This window comes from Columba livia, chromosome Z (genome assembly GCF_036013475.1).
Source record: "Columba livia isolate bColLiv1 breed racing homer chromosome Z, bColLiv1.pat.W.v2, whole genome shotgun sequence".
NCBI classification, from domain to species: domain Eukaryota; kingdom Metazoa; phylum Chordata; class Aves; order Columbiformes; family Columbidae; genus Columba; species Columba livia.
Genome location: NC_088642.1, coordinates 2,703,395 through 2,720,978, shown reverse-complemented (window position 1 = coordinate 2,720,978; position 17,584 = coordinate 2,703,395). Strand labels below are relative to the sequence as shown.

The following is a 17,584-nucleotide window of genomic DNA, read 5'->3' as shown; positions in this document are numbered from 1 at the left end:
AGAATTCTGCATGTGATATGGATGGACATCTTAGGAAGGACACAGTTCTGCATTAGATTTCAGATATGTATGCTCTAGAGGAACATAAAACATCACAAAGGAGTCTTAAAACTCAATGCTTCCCTTAGCTTTTTTTTTTTTTTTTAACATTTTAAAAATAGAAGAGCTACAACATCCCAGATCAACATTATCCCAAACCTACTCCCACTAAACTCTTGTTACTTGTACAGTATCAGGCATTTTTCAAAAACAGGTGCATTTTGGTCTCATTTAAAGGTAGCAAGAAGCAAGCATGAAGCATGTCTGTATTCTTTTTAAGACAGAAATACCAAAACACCAGGACACTGAAAAGAGGGATTTGTGTTTCCCTACTTTGGATTCTAATACTCTGTACTGTCGCCACTGAAATGACTTCTTAAATAATGTAGACAGACTATGAATATGCCTGTTGACTATTCACTACCTGGTTTGCTTGGTTAAAGGCTTGATTTTAGCTATCCCTAGTTACAAAGTACTTATTTCAACAGAACAACCCATGCTAATAAGGAAGAAACTGCTCCGTTCTAAGAATTACTTCATAAACGGATGCTCATGCTCTGTTTCTTCACTGACTTCTTCTTGTGCTCTGTTTGTGTCGAAACTGCAAGGGAGAGTGCAAAGACGTCATCTTAAAATCTACCAAATTCATCATAAATTTTAGAAAAGTGAACTCACATGCCAACATTTAGTTTCAGGATACACAGGGATTATGCGATTAGAATCCCACTGGCTCGCTGGAAGGATTCAGCAAGATAACTACAAATTACTTAGAGGGCCAGTGTCAAAAGGACCTCTGTACTTATTTAGCCTCTGCTCTAGATTACTGACCCACTTATGAAGAGCTCAGCACCCCTGCTGCGCGATGCCAACACCCACTCCATCTGTTTGCCTCTGCTTTCTCGGAACGTCTATTAGCCCGCATTGTGTTAATTACTAAACGAGCAGCTTTTGCATAGTACACACAGTATGAGCCTCACTGAATGCATAGTCACCTGGACAAACAGCGCAGAAACAGAACAATCCCAATCACAGGAGGGTTATCAATGACAATATTCAGATTTCTTAAGGGGCAATTTAATTCAATTTTTGCTCTCAGCTTCTAAAAAAAAAAGAAAACACAAAAAACTTGTAGGCGTTGAGTTGTTTTAGGTTTCAATGATGAAAAAGTATAAAGTACTGTATCAAATTCACTGGAAATCTCCAAGGGGACCAGAATTTTGTGAAAACACAACCGAAACTTCTGTTGAGGGAATAATGCAGCAGTTGCAAACTGAAGCATCCCACAACATTTGGCAATATCTACACTGAGTTAAACAGTACTAGTAATTAAATCTAAGGTTAAACACACACACACAAAACTAAACACAAAACCCTCCCCACGCAGAACATGTGGAAAGGTCGGTCACATCAGAACCACATCTCAGCAGCTTAGCACCTCAAACTTCCTGCTGACTAGGAAGAAAACAAAAAGTTTCAAATTCAGCATTTTATTATTTAGACCTGCTGATCTGCAGATCATTAAAGACACTCATTAAAGTTGGTCTCAAGCAGCAGTTTCATTAACTTACTAAATCCAAGACCAAGAATCTCCAGAAGTCATTACAGTACTGAGCTGACATTTGCTCTTCCTTGGGAACCCAGATTACTGCTGTCAAAGTTAAATTATATCAACAGTCCAAAAGCCAACTACGAAACTCAAGAATTCTGTGTAGTGCTGCTGGCAACCCTGATACCTCACCCCTTAATACCAAAGCCATTTCTTAGTTTAATTTTAAACCTTGTGTAATAACTAAAACCATGCGAAGAGCTCTCTAGGCGACCAGCTTCTCCTGAGGTAGTAAAGAAAAACAAAATGCAGGTCCAGTCCTTTTTACAGCGGACTGGAGGGTAGAGGAAGATCATCCATCACAGCCCAGCAAGGATTGCTGGTCACAATATGGAGCCTATAGAGAGTAAAACTGAGTTTTGTAGTCTGTTTTAAAGAATTATTTACTATATTTACCTGAACACAAAACAATCACGCATGTGGGAGGAGATAGTCAAATACAGACGACAAGTAGACTATGGAAACAATGATAAATTGGCATTCGGTTTGTATCTCCCAACACCATCTTCAAAATTACATTTAAACAAGAATTCCTCTTAAGTAGTAACATTTACTGCCCCAGTACCTCTGCAGGAGAGCTCTAGGAAGTCTCTCTAAGAGCTCTAAAAGTTAGATATACATTTTATATCAAGTGAAGCTCTGTATGACACATGGACCTTCTGTCATATGAAATACCTTCCAATTAAGCATTTTGTCTCTGTCATAGTAAATACTTGCTAAAAATCATAAAGTCGTCGCATGTCAACTCAGAAAGTCCATGTCTCTGCAGGTTCCAATCTCAGTTTACTGATATACACTTAAGACAAGAAAACTCAAACATTTTATTTCTGATTCTTTTTCCAGCTGGCAAAAAGAAGGAAGCAGAAGGAAAACCCAGAGAACTTTGGGACTGCTCTAGGGAAGAAAATACAAGCAGAGGGCAGCATAGGAAACAAAAGGTGAGCAGAAAAGAGAGAGAACAGAATTCAAGTCGTCATTCATTCAGAACATACTTATGATTTTTCCCAGAAAGCTGTGTCAAATCTAAAAGAGAATGCTAAAACCATTATCAGATCTAACAGCTATAACACATTTGATATATGGAAATCACTACTGACACCAGTCAAATCTAGCTTGCGCTATGATTAATACAAAGTTTAAAAGTAGCCGGAGCAAATGTGCTAATGGGGAAATTAAGTTCATAAACCAGATGCATTTTCTCTCCCCTAGAAAGTATTCTAAGTGACAACGGGCTAAGTGCCCAGAATATTCCTGTGCCACCAGATCTTCTAAATTTTCCTAGAAAAACACACCTTTGAAGTGATTTGACACTTATGTCACACATAATGAGCTTACACATGCACCTTAGTGGGATTTCTGTACGGCGTGAATTGAGAGCAGACTGCATTATACTGACAAACATAACCCTTGCCTCTCACACAGCAGCTGCTGTGAATTAAGTTGAGAAATTCAAAGGGGTAAATGCAAGTCGTTCACCTAGTTGTATATATATATCAGGAGCAGAAGAGCAGTTCTAGAAATACTCCAGGTTATTAAATAAAAAGCACTTTCGTTAACCAATAACAAATAATAATTACAGTAAATAAACTGGTCTTCCGGCAACCTGCCTCTAAAGAGAAAATTCCCCTTCAAAATGGAGAATGGATGCAGCTTGTACAACTTAAAATAAAACTACTATATACAACTGAAAATAATTAGATGACTGAAGTATTGACCAAGGAAAAACTAGTCTTTTTTTTTTTTTAAAGAAGCGTAGATTCAAGTTTGCCCCTCCGAATACAGACAAGGTTATTAAATAAAAGCATAAGGCAGAGCTACAAACTAGGAGCTGTGCTAGGCACCACCAGAATACAACACAAGTTGGAATCTACATAGTAATGAAAATTGAAACGTAAAGTTACCATTAGAAACTGTGACTTCACAAAGCAAGCACTATGTAAAACCAAAACATGTTTTAAAGAATCAAAAACATGCAACTGATTTTTTTTGTAGTCATTTGTTCATGGGATGGCCTAAATATCCATGTAGTTGTTTCTTAAGTGGCTGTAACAATTTCAAATACAACAGTACTTACCTTGGTATCGTCACACATTTTGTATTGCAATTCTGAGTGGTAATTGCCTTCTCGAGCTCATCCAGCTGTCCTGTTTTCTTCAGCTTCTTGACCAAGCTTTTCACTGCTTTTTCACACCACTTTTCCTCCTGACCGTTCTGCTCACCACCACCAGCCCCTCCAGAGCCACCAGCAGATTTTTTCCACCCCAGGAGTCTCTTCACCACCGGTGGAGTGAATGGCAATATGGATGACATGACTTTCAGCAGACAGAACACTCAGCAAGCAATAAATTAGAGATTCCTGTCCGATCCCTAAAAACACAAAACAAAACAGACACGTTAGCACTGAGGTTTCACATGAAACAAATATTAATACCTTGCTTAGGACCCTTCATTACTAAATGCCATAGAACACTGCAACCCAAAACAAGGCAGATAATAGTTCAGAAATTGTCTTCATCATGGTTCAGAATTTCACCACTAAAGTTAAAATGCAAGTTTGCTGCAGACTCGTCAACAGTTAAGGCTATTATAATTTATATTTAATTTTTCTACAAGTCTTTCCTGCCTAAAGTCAACTCCAGAAAACAAAGAAGTTAACTTGAGTCTAACTTCGCACGGAGGCAGGCTCATTTTAGCCATTTATTAAAAATTTCCACACATGATTGACACATTGCATATACATATATGCACATTCTGCCCATCTCCAAATATATTTAGCAAGCCAAATTGCATTTTGAATGTCATTTAGTCATTATGGCTTGATAGAAGTCTTCCGACAGCCAGCCATTTCACAAGCCTTTTCTCATTTTGTTTGTCATATTTTAAATAACTACCAGCTTTTGTTTCACTGAGGACACTGACTTGAAATTCTCTCACCAATCTGGTAATAAGCTTATTCCCATCTTGCACCCTAGAGTTCAATTGCCTACAGAAAATGAAACTTCTCAACTGGCAGTACTTAAAATCATCAAGTCTTTCAAAATTCATTAAAGGATATCTAAAATCTTAGTTTGCAGGCACCGGAGTACTAGAACTGTGTTTTCAATTTTGATAGTATCAACTACCTGATCAGGATGTTTATATAAAATGAAAGATTAGAAGGGATGCTGAAACTTGGGCTATGTTTAGCATTCACTGCAATTTGCACTTCGAATCATTTTAAAGAAAAATGACAGCCATTTAGAAAAAAAAAAAAAAAATATATATATATATATATATACATATATTGTTTTTGCAGCTTTTATTAGGCTAGTTTGAGGTATTAAAACATAATCCTCAAATCAACCGTATTATTTCAGGCAGACAGCTGTTCGAAATTGCTTTAGGACATAATGGCCCTATGGGTTGAAGTCAAAACCAACCTTATTTCCAAGCAGCAAATGGGTATTTCACGTCCAGAAAGCTACCTTATCTCCAAGCTGTATAAATTAGTTCGGTCACCTGAAAATATTTTGTTTTAGCTAGGAGCTAACACTACCTTCAGGCTACTTAATTTGAGATTTGAAGGCAGCTTACAAATTTCCCCATCATGTACAGGTGCGTGCCTCATTTCTACCCAAAATGTACCAACTTCATCCTATTGAAATTTTCCATCTGCAAAACAGCATGGATTATTTGGGATACTTCAGGCTACAGTATTCGTGGCTAATTTATGCCTCATCATGTCTTTGCAGTTTCAGTGAGGACTGACAGGTCAAACTAACACTAAATCATATTCTACAGGTAACTTTAAATCATAACTTTCCAGCTTCCATGAGACACAACATCCAGCAGCAATGACATTTCAGTTTCAACTAAAATATACCTCCAAAAACGAGCTTCTGATAGCACCTAAAAATATGACTGAAGCAAGAATTGTAGTTTTCTGGGTTCAAGGAGAGAGAGGTGCCCATTAAGAGTGAGTCAAGATTAACACTAACTTTATGCAAGTCATTCAAAAGAATCTATTCCAAATTAGAGAACCATAGAATGGTTTTGGTTAAAAATAATTTAATTCAACCCCCTGACATGGATCACTAAGTCAGGTAGCTCAAAGTTCTGTCCAACCTGACTTTCAACACTTCCAATGATGGCATATGCACAATTTCTTTGGGTAACCTGTTTCAATGCCTCACCACTCTCATAGTAAAAAATTTCTTCCTTATATCCAATCTAAACCTAGTATTTCAGTTTAAAACCTTCGTTCCTTGCCCTGTCAGTACAGGCCTTGGTAAAAAGTCAAGGCTTCTTCACCAGACTATAATATGAAAAGAACCTTTATTCTTTGAGTAATGTTACATTATTACATAATTGTCCCAAATATTTCAGACTACAGGTTTTGCAGATCACAAATTGTTGCACAGGAGTCCTGGCTGCTACAAACACAAGAAAAATAAACTCAATATCCAATTTTTTTCAAATTAAACACTGACTAGGACACTCAGGGTACAGTTTCAAGGGGAGTCAAGCCAACACAACAGCTTCTGGCCATAAGAAGCCCAGGTGCCCATACCCTCCACCTCAGCACTAGTGCTTTCCAGAAAGACTCAGGTAGATAACTAAGTAAAAACTAATTAACTGAGGGTTTTTTGGTGTTTTGTTTTGTTTTTCCCTGAGTGAACCGTGGTCACTCAGAGCTTTATAAAGACTTCACTGACTGAGCAAAGCCAACATGAGATGCTTCAGAGGCAAGAAATTAAAAAACACCAAACCAAAGATGGTAACTTCTTCTGCAACAAAGATCCCGCTTTGAACACCACCAATTGGTGGTTTCACATCTGAACAATGAATTCAGTGATGACAAGACACATGCAACCGAGTCCCAGTATTGTTGCTTATCCACACACCAATTCTCCTGTTTGCTGAGCTCACTGACACATAGTATACATATTTCCTGCTCCTTAGCTTCAAATTTGACACCTTTCAGTTCCCCAGAATACTCCTTTGATTGTCAGCCTTATAAAATACACACTTCAGAAGGGCCTCATTTACCACCAGGGTAAATTGACTATTCTTCCAGGTCCTTTAAACATCCTCATTGCTTTTATCTAATGTTTCAGCTTTACAACACCCCTTGTGATGAGGTGTCCAATTTTGCAGTATTCTCTCCTCTAAGACGTAACACTGATCTATATACAATTTTCTGGATTCTCTGGTGCTCTTTTTTTTTAACTAAGATTTGCCTTCCTGCTTCAAATGCATATTTTAAGTCTTGTAGCAGGGAAGAAAATTTAGAAACCCCATACGTTTCGGTTTTCCTTTACATTTGAATTCCCATACTATTTTGACATACTCAGAGGTTTTAAAAAAATAAATAAAATAAATAAAAATCTTTCTTTTCCCATCTCCAGAAGACTCTCCATGCAGACGTAACTAATCTGAAATTTCCAAATATTATAATTGGTTTTAACCAGTTCCCCCACAGACATTTGCTCATCCAGTTTCTGCAGAAGCTGTCAGAAAGCACAGGTTGATCTGATTTTAAAGAATAAAAACCAAAAGGACACACTTAAAGAGCCCTTTATTGCAATTATTATTGCAGCTTAGCAGCTGTTTAAAAAAAAAATCAAATAACAACAAAAAAATCAACATACACCACAGCTGCAGACTAAAAATCTGAGAAGCTTAAACTAACTTTTTCCTTCTAGCTGTTGTTTTGCCATGCCAGGGCTTTGCCAGGGGTATTAATAAGAATTTCACTAAATTCTTCCTGTATTGGCCCCATGTCTTTGAGGGGCTGAGCAGAGAGAATGTGACACAAGTAGGGCAGGACTTCACTCGGTTTAATACTTCAGCCACTTGTGATGAGTGCTCACAGGAGAATATTTCAGCCAGTTTAATTTCTGCAAAAGTGACACTCTGCTCCAAGCCTAGAGAAGGCAGTGTACAAGGCACAGTTAGGCTGAATTCTAAGCAATTTTGATACATGCAAATTATGCCAGGAAAATGCAGGAAGAAAGAAATTAAGAAGAAATACCCTACGGGGTAGTCCTGTCTCCAAAGGTGGCAAAAGGATTCACTGCTCAAGGAAAATGCATGAAACTGGCTGTTACATGTTGTCCATTCTCCTCATAATTCTTCAGCATCTTAAACTGTTCCAGCAGGAAATTAAAGGCTCCATTCCTACCTATTCCCTTTAGTAGCCGTTTATGGACCTGTTGTCCACAAATTCATCTAACCACTTTTTGAACCTGCTTTCACAACCTCTTGTGGCAGACAGCACCAGAGTTTAACTGCCCACTTGTCTCAAGAAGTACTTTTGGTTGCTTTAATTTGATCTCTTTCTAGCATCAGAAAGTGGCCCTTGTTCTACTACTGCAAGCTTTGCTAAAGAATCGTGTATGTTCACGTCGTCCACAAGCTTCAGGATTCTGTACATCTGAATCACGTCCCTCTCTCCAAGAGAGGACTATTAGCCTTTTGTCACAAAGAAAGTATCTGAACGCCGCACACACAGTTTTGGAAGCTCCTCTGGCCAGATCTCAAGCCTCAAAGCTTTACTACTTCAATTTAACTACAAGTCCTTGAAGATATTGCATAAGGACTGATCTGAAGACCACAGAAAAACCCTATCAGTCTACAGTTATATTTTTGCTTATCTTTTTTTATTATATTACCCTAAAGCTCTCAACACTACAATTAAAAGCACAAAGAAATCTACACCTCACAAGGAATTTGGAGACAGAAGGTGGGCACCTTTTATCTGCTGCTGAACATCTGGCAGCAGCTCAAACAAAAATTTGCCTTGAGTTCTAAAGGTATGGACCTAGATGGTCTTGGATACAATGTTTATACTAAGGGATTTAGGAGTCATTGTTGCAGCTCATTCTTGACCAGTAAAATCTCGTTTCAATTCATCACCTGTAACTTTTGCCTTTAAATTGATACAGTAATATAAAGAGTTTTGATCTTTGTTCCTGAAGAATCACCCTGTCACACCTCCTCCTTTGACAATAGCCTCTTACTAAAAACATTCCTCTAGTCTTTTTCAATGTACACTTTCCTCATCCAGAAAAAAAAAATTGCTTTTTCCCCAAATGCACCCAGAAAACAATCTTTGCCAACATTGCCAGAAATATTTTCACATTGCTAAAATGGCCACAGATTAAATACATGCTTAATATGTAACATCCCTTCCTCCTTGCAATATAGTTTTTGTTACTTCCTTCTAGTCTACAGTTAACCACCTCCAAAAACCAAGTACCTATTTACAGCCTTTGCTTTTAAGGATGTTAAATGTGCCTTGCCACTGCTTATTCTTTGCATTGTCTCTCCTTTACTCATTCTCTTCTACTGAGGCCCAACATCACAGCCCAAATCTGATCTTTTACCTTCCTATGTACTATTCCCACCACAACGTATCGATATTCTGGGACTCTGAGTAACTGTAAGTAGATTTTTGAGACCCCTTTCTGAGCTCAACTACAGTTGAACTACTAATATCAAGGTAGCAGCGTGATACAGAGAAAAAACAAAAAAAACAACAAACAAACACTTCCACAATCTTATCCCTTTCCATGTTCTCTGGATTATGCCTTAAAAATACAGATTTGTATACTCGAAGGAGGACTCACTCTGTTACCCAGAGAGTTCTGAGTCTGTCTCCAGATTGCTGCAACAAAGGGAGCACGTGCTGTTATTCCCAACGGATTAAAATTTACAATTTGCCTAACTTTGGTGGTATTTGTTTCATCTCTGCCTCTGTTGTGTATCTCCGCTTCCTGATGCACACGTGTTTCTATAGTAGGTCAAACAGTGTCATAGTTGGCAACTTTTAAAGTCACAGTTTGAGTCATGTCTGCTATTATTCCATTCTACTGTGGCTCTCTGGAACAAGTATTAAATATTAAGCCCATGATCCCAGCAATAACTAAGCATAAAAGACGAAGAAAACCTTAAGGGCAGCATGCTAAGTAGACTAAAATCTTCAAGGGAAATTCTCCTTTCCTGAGCGTCTGGAACACACTACAAATACACTGATGCTACCAAAAATATCAAGTGATTTCTGGCTAATTTATTCCAAAGCCTTATGCAACATATTTCATATCAGTCTGCTTATTCGTCTTAAACTTGAAATGAAGAAATCTGATCTCCTCTGGTTTTACTAGAAGTATTCTGGCTTAGAGGAATTTCATTCGCAAGAGCTCTTCTGGAATAAAGAGGACAGAAGTTAAGCTCCCAAGGAAAGAAGATCGAGGAAAATAGTTTGTGGCATTTGAGAGAAAGTCTACAAGTTCATTTCCTCCCTATTTTAGTCCTGGTTTTGTGATTTTTCTGAAAAGGCTATGCTTTTTTTTCATTAGACCTGGAATTTGGACAAGATTCTTTATTGATTTTACCCAGTGCACAGTATTTCAGATCTTTTAGGAGAGGAGGAAATATCCACCCTTTCCCTTCACAGGCATCCCTGTGATATTAGTGGTTTCAGAATAATGCCACATTAATTGAAGCACCATCTAATTAAGGCAGTATCAAGACCTTATGTTAGGCTAAACAGTACTGAGAACTGAAGTTTTAAAGGGCATAGCTTATGCAGCATCGCATATGTCTTCTATATTAATCCAAAGTCATTAAGACTGATAGAAATTATAAAACAAGCATTTCATCTTGCCTTGAACAGAAGCAAAACTAAATTATGATCCATTCCTGGATACTTTAGGCTGTATTATTCCAAACAACAAAAAGACAGTTTATTCACAGCAGAATCTGAGAAAGTTTTCCCGATGTTCATGATCTCAATTTGCAGGAAATCTGAATTTTCTATGAAGTTAGAACTAAAATCCAAGCCAGTCTTTTCCCTTTCATATAGGATACGCTCTAGTTAAATACCTCAGTGGAACTGACAGGACAAGGTATTTAACTTCTATTGCAACCACACCCCCTCCAAAAACTGTCTTTCGAGATTTCAGAAGGGATAATTCTTTCTTCTTCCCCTACACACACATACTAAAAAGACCTGGTTTTGTCACAGGGGAGAAGCTCAAACCTGCAGTCACATACATACTTTTCTGAAGCTTTGACATGAGCTGATGAAGTTCAAGGCAGGTTGCTTGTCATCTGGGGGGACAGGAGCAAGGAAAATTCTTCCTCTGGGTCAGCTTTAGCATGAGGATTTTGTAACGAGCCTATCTACAGACTCAATTTCCCCAGGAATTTTTAGGTTATTTTGCCCTACTATTGCATCTCGAAACTGCGTAACTGTATTATCTTTATACAGCTCATTGAAAGCAGAATTACCCACCTAATTTGAAAGTAGACTTTTTTCCTCTCACTCATTTCATGAAGTTTGATTATTAATCAAATGAGAAAACTCATGTTTCTCATACACAGAACTAAAAGAAGCTTGACCGTGGTGTTATGAAAGCTTCAGAAGCTGGATTTTTCTTCAATTACTAAGGACTGCAGCAAATTACAGGCAAATGTAATAAAAAAACCCCTACATTGCTATTGGAAAATTAGCACACTGTTACACATGTATTCAAGGTATACTAAAATTGCATGCAACTAGAGACATGAGAAAGAAGAGATGTTAATTTTACTGACCTTTGATTAAACTGCTAATAGGACCAACGTATTTTAGCAACTCTCCTAGAATTACAAAAGAGGAAAATTACCACAACAGCAGTCAATCCAGCTGTCTCTGCAAAGCACCATACTTCTTCCACCTACTTAGTATTATGAACAACCTCACAATATTGCTTCTTAAAACTAAAATACCTTAATAGCCCCACAAAAGCACTGAATAAGCACTTCAAACCACAGCAGTTGAAGCCCTTCTCACCTCATTTGTTTTGACTAAAATTTTCCATGTGTAACAGGCAAGTGTCAGTTCCACTATTTTAGAAAATAAAATTACTCCTGGGCTAAATCTGACAGGAATATTCACAGAACTGATTAGCAGGTACCTGTTTCAGTTTTTCTGTATAGCTTAGCAGCTTCTCCACTTTCTTAAACCACAAACAATTGCATTTAACCATTAGTTAATGAAAGTTCACTTTCAATACAGGCCTAAGGTAAATGTTCTTCAAACAAGCCAGCCCCCCCCAACTCCCTGATAAGCAGAGTTCACTCTGCACCAAAGAGCATCTTGTGTTAAGCTCATATTGCTCCAGTGTAATTAAATCAAGCTTAAGCCCCAGACCAAACTGATAAGAAACCCAGGAGCTGCTCTCCCGCAGTTTCTTCTTGGTCTTACTTCACACTATGGCTGTCAAAAGCACATAATCATAATAAAATATCATCTGGAATGATGCCTGTAACACAGTTTCTCTACTGGAAGTGGAGAAAAGCATTTAGGAAGGTTTTCTGCAATAGCCAATTTCTTCTGGCCCAGAGAGGATTGAACACAGGGCTGCCTGTACTCTCCATTCTATTACAAAAAACCTAATCCCATCGCATGACCTGCAGCAATTCAGTTTAACAAATCAACAATTACAAATATTTTGGCAAAGTAAGCTTAGGTATTGTTTGCCTCTCGGCACAGTTCACAACCAGTTTGTGGCTTTATGATAAAAGTCATTAAATCCAATCTGAAAAGCAGAATTTACAGCTCACTTAGCAAGTCAGGCCCATAAATGGATGCTTTCAATTACAGGGCATTTACATGCACAATCATTAAGGCAGCATTGAATACATTTGAAAACTCTAGAATACTTTTTATAATAATTAAAACTTTGTGTACTGTTCTTTATACAAACAAAACTGAGGAATTCTCTTCAGTCTCAAGCAGAGCTCAGATTCATTGTTATCCAGAAATTACTACAAAGCCTGTTCTCCCAGGACTTTTGTGGGAAAGGGATTAGAGAGATGAAAACAAGTTTTGGGTTTTAAAGTTGCTCTCAGAAGCAGAGATTTTTCTTTAAGCTCCAATAAATTCAATTATATCAACTGGTGCTCAGCACTTCTGAAAGATCAAGTGTAACAGGAAAATGGAGAACCCAGGAGCACCTTTCATTTGGAGATTCACTGTGTAATCCAAACTTACTTGATTTTGTTCATGAATCTAACTTCTGGAGGAAGGAAAAGAAGATCAGTTAAAAGACCAATTTTTGAACCTCATTTTTTCAATGTTGTTCTTCATCATCACACAAAACCTCAGGAAAGTTGACAAGTTCTTCTCCAAGATTATACCACACACATCCAGCTTCTCCCATGGAGAAAGCTGTAACTTGAAACATTTTTGTTCTTTTTTGGTGACTGTCAGGGTACTCTGAGTCTGACCCACACAACTGCAAAAACCAATCAACTACCAGGTTGCTCTATTAAACAGCCCAATATATTGTCAAATGTATGCTTAGACTCACCTTTGAGTTCAGCTTAAACCACCTTAAATGAGATGCTCACCTCCTTCTCTTTAAAGGCATTTGTAACTCATGTTATCTTTCATCAGGATAGTGCTAAACAAACGGGGGGAAGCAACTTCAAAACCTCCTCTGTATTTATAGTTATTCCCCTCTAGCTCCCTACATTTTATAAATGCTACAGTTTTTAAGCTCACTTCAGAACAAATACACACAAACAATTTATTCACACACTATGAAAGGTCCAACACCGTGATAAAACACTGGAAAGTCTGAAAAACAACCTTGTTCTGCTAAGAGAAGCTTTAACAACAAGAGGTTTTGTTTTGGGTTTTCTCCTTTTTTCCAGGAGAAACAAAGTAAAGACTAATCAGTCTCTCACTACAGAGTCCAGCTCCCACAGAAATAATGTCATGAATCAGTTTGAAAGTACAGCTCTCCAGGCTAAGAGAGGAACGCTAAAGAACAGACAAACCTGCTGTTACGTGCGGTCTCCTAATAAGCTGTCATTATATACTTCTTGCTACAGATGCAATCTGACTCCTTTATAACCATGAGCTGTGATAACATGAGCTCTACACCTAATATACACCGGTTGCAGCATTTTCAGAAACACTCATTTGGTAAATCCAGCACATAAAACTTTTTCTTAACACTATCTCCTTGCTTGTTAAGTGTTTGAAAGGAGCACAACACACATTTGTTATTTTTTTTTTCAGTCAAACACTGTGATGGACAACCAAAAAGACACTAGACTAGGCTGCAGTCTGAACCCCAACTGCTCAATTCCACAGCTCTCCAAGACTATCACAAGGGCTCTTCACCCTTTTTTACTTTTATTTCTCCAGAGTGAGGACTCAAAAATAAAAATACCACAGTGTCACTGTTTCTCTTCCCTTCCACTCCCCACAGAACAAAGGAAAAAACTGCAACTAGGAACTAACTCTACAACTCTGCAGGAACACCGACTATTTGCATTTATCACAACACAACTTCTACTTATCAGGGTAGATGAAACACTTAACAGATCGCGTTTGTTGACATCTTATAATGCATAGGGACAGCTACAGCATCACAACCAGAGCCATGAAGAAAACCACTGCTCTCCACTCGCGTGGCCATTTCTCGTGTAGGCAGCGCGTATTTCACACCCGTGGCTCTGCACCAGGACAGCACCAGACAAAAGGGTTCAAGCGACGCTTCGCGACCCTCGACGCTTCTTTACAACTCGCTCCTAAACTTTCTCCACCACCCCAGCACACCTGAGCTCCGCAAGAAGCGCAGAGCTGGGGTGGGGGCGGAGAGAAAGAAGCAGAACTTTACGTTTTTTTTCCCCGTTTACCCCTCGTACACACACAGGGAGCCACAACCCGACCCTCCCCACCCTCCCCCGGGGGCTGTTCCGCCGTGTGAGCGGCCGGGGGTGACACCGACCATCCCCGATTCCCCTCATGCAGCCCCAGCCCGCCTCCCGCCGCCCTTCCCTCCCGCTCCCCCGGCCGCGACCCGCCCGGGCCCACCACAACAAAGGGGGAGGAGGGCGTGGGGAGGCGCCCCCCGGTTTCCCGCCCCGGCCCGGCGTCCCCCACACCCCGTGAGACTCCCCGTCCCCGCGGAGCAGCCGCCCGGCGTACCCCCCACTTCCCGCGGCCGAGGTGCCCGCCGAAACCGCTCCGGGACCAACCTCCTCCTCGGCGAGCTGCGCGGCCGCCTCCTCCCTCAGCGCTACCGTCCCTTGCGCGCCCGCCCTCCGCGCCGCCTATTGGCTGCCGCCGCGCCACGCCCCCGGCGGGAGGCGGGGAGGCGGCGCATTGGCTGCGGTGCCCGTCGCTTGAGAACAGACAGAGCAGGGATTGGGGGAAAGGAGCGGAGGCCCGGCCCACGCTGCCGATTGGCGGATGGGTGAGCCAATCGAGTGCCCGCGGCGTAAAAAAAAAAAAAAGAAAAAAAAAGACGCGAGGAGAAGGGAGATGGAGCCGGGTGGGAGGGGCTGCGTGCCCCGCGCGGCGGGGGCGTGGAAGCGTCGCTCATTGGTTGTGATGGCTGTCACTCACTGTTTCACGCGCCCGCTAGGGGTGGTTGGCCGGTGAGCGGAGGCTTGTGTGACCTGTGGGCGCGCAGCCGCACTGGAGGGCTGTGGTTGCACCGCTACCGGCCCCGGGTCCTTCCGCCCCGGGCGCGGGTGGGAGCTGAGAAAAAGTAGTGCGCTCCTCCACAGAATGGCAAGAGTCATTTTGGACGGAAAAGAACCGCAAGATCACCAAGTCCAACCATTAACCCACCCCTGGCACTGTCCCATGTCCCTGAGAACCTCATCTGTGTGTATTTCCAACCCCTCCAGGGCTGGTGACTCCAGCACTGCCCTGGGCAGCCTGTTCCAATGCCCCACAGCCCTTTGGGGAAGAAATTGTTCCCCAGATCCAACCTCAACCTCCCCTGGTGCAACTTGAGGCCGTTTCTTTGTGTCCCTGTGTCCCCTCAGCTCCTGTTCTCCAGCTGAACCCCCCAGGTCCCTCAGCCGCTCCCATCACACTTGTGCTCCAGACTATTGATGAGTCGCTACCAAACCGGGCAGCTCAATCCCATTTGGGGCATCAACATCCAAAATCCAAGACCCGAATACCTGTTTCAGCCCCTGTTGATGTAACGAGTGGGAATCACAGAATCATTTTCGTTGGAAAAGCCCCTCAAGATCATTGAGTCCAACCATTAACCCACCCCGTCTCTAACCCTGAGAACCTCATCTCCACATCTGTTCAGCCCCTCCAGGGATGGAAGCCACAAGACGTGTGTTTAACAGGGTTCCTTTGGGGTTTTTTGGGTGAAAAGCTCCATTCCTGCTTTGCTGTTTGTTGGAGACACTCTGGGGTTTTTTTGCTTCCACTTTTTGATACTTTTCCTGTCACCCCCGCCCCGTACACCTCACCTGCAGACCACTTCTACCCGAGGTCCCACCTCACCAACATACAATCCTGCTTCCCAGCGGTATTGTCCCTCATACGGACCAAAACAGCCTCTGTGCTTGGTGACACGGGTGTTTGTGGTTCAGCCTCTTGGGCACGTCTCCCATCTCAACAGGTTTGGTGTCCCCAGCCGGGTGAGACACCTCTCCCATCACTGGGCCCTCCTGCTAATGATAGATGTGGGCTGACAGAAACCTCCATCTTGCCTTGTCAGTCCTTGGTTTTCCCAGACATGCAGCTTATTTGTTTTCTTTCTGTTTCTTCCGTCAGTTTGAGATTCAAGCCAGTAATGAAATAAACTCAGCAGAGAAGATTCCCTCTGCAGACAAAGCGGAGCTGCTAAAAGATTACCATCATGTTTTCGAAAGATAAGGAGGTGTTCTAGGCATGTTGCACCTGGAAACAGGTCCAGGCTATTCAGCCAGCACAGCACTCGCTTTGTGAAGCTTTCACTGAAATTCTTCTACGAACAGCAAATTAATTAACCTCATTTTTTTGTGTCAGACATTCCCTTCACCCCTCTGCTGCGATAAACCCACAGTCCCCTCTCCTTTTCTATCGCCAAGGCTGACTTCTGATATACCCAAAGCTCCTTTCTACGTCCCCAATCTGCTTTATTTTGGCTTTAATTTGGGGCACGGAGCAGCACATGCCAGGGCTGGTTCAGGGTCTGGCCAGCTGCCCACTGTTTCCACTGCCAAGGAAGCCAAACAGCGCTGATAAGGGCTGAGCTTTCCCTGCCTTTCTCCCAGGGACGGCTCTAACAAGGCTTTTTCTTTCCTATCGTGGCCTCTGTTTGCTGTGAAACTTGGCAGACCTTGAGTTTCCAAAAGCTCCGTTTGGTCAAAACAGGTCAAAATGTTGACAAGCTTATACTGGAAGAAAAGAAAATATGTAAAAGCAATTGTCTAAATCTCCTTTCTTCATGGAAGAATATTGCAAGAGGCAGGAGAAATAAAGCAAATGGAAGGAAGTGGTGGCCGGGCTGCAAATCACCAGGGCCATAAGTTACCTGAGAAGCGTGGTTGCCGTGGAGAAGATGTTCATCTGTAACTTAAACGCTTCTCCGGAAAAGGCTCCCGGCCACACACCTGCAATGGCAGAAATAGTCCCTGGTTTGGTAAAAACAAAGCAACAGCAAAACTCAATCCCTGGTATCAAAGCTGGGTACTGTAAACCAGGCGGCTCAGTGTGTTTTGGACGTGGGCGGTTGGGGGCAGGTGGTTGACAGTCCCATTTGGATGTGAGCTGCTGTGGGAGAGCATCAGCATCTCCCACAAGGTGATTTGACGTGTCAGAGGGACCAGCATCCCCACAAACAACCTTTTTGTACAGAGGGACAGAAACAGCGCGGTGGTATTTCACAGTCACCTGTCTGCTAGGAAGAACAGGGGAAATAATCTAAGATCTAAAGAAAACATGATGAAACGGTGGCTGGCTGCACTGTGCTACAGAGAATACACGTTGATTTCCCAAAGGCTGTGACCAAATTCTCTGAGAGATAAAAGAAATACAACGCCGACATCAGATAAGTTCAAAGACAACTCGGGTTTCTAAATGACCGGACGCTATCAGATATCACTGCGTGAAGGTGGAGACGAGTGTGAAGTGATCATTATTACCGGGATCGTTATTACCAA

The 17,584-nt window shown here is 41.4% G+C and overlaps 1 protein-coding gene across 14 annotated transcripts in view; it reads right to left on the bottom strand.

The window, feature by feature from the left end:
• Positions 1 to 14,787, bottom strand: part of SMAD2 (SMAD family member 2) — a 48,828-nt gene extending 34,041 nt beyond the window's left edge. For 2 of the 14 annotated variants that reach the window (XM_065046854.1, XM_065046862.1), the window contains exons 1-3: positions 14,666 to 14,742; positions 11,225 to 11,269; positions 3,720 to 4,012 (exon numbers count right to left, since the gene is read on the bottom strand). In XM_065046854.1, coding sequence (XP_064902926.1) covers positions 3,720 to 3,955 — 236 coding nt within the window. In that variant the 5' untranslated portion in view covers positions 3,956 to 4,012; positions 11,225 to 11,269; positions 14,666 to 14,742. Of the gene's footprint in view, positions 1 to 3,719; positions 4,013 to 11,224; positions 11,270 to 12,665; positions 12,691 to 14,006; positions 14,268 to 14,615 lie in introns of those variants that run through there. The other 12 variants (XM_065046859.1, XM_065046866.1, XM_065046855.1 and 9 more) reach the window with 11 other exon arrangements.
• Between the last annotated feature and the right edge of the window lie 2,797 nt (positions 14,788 to 17,584).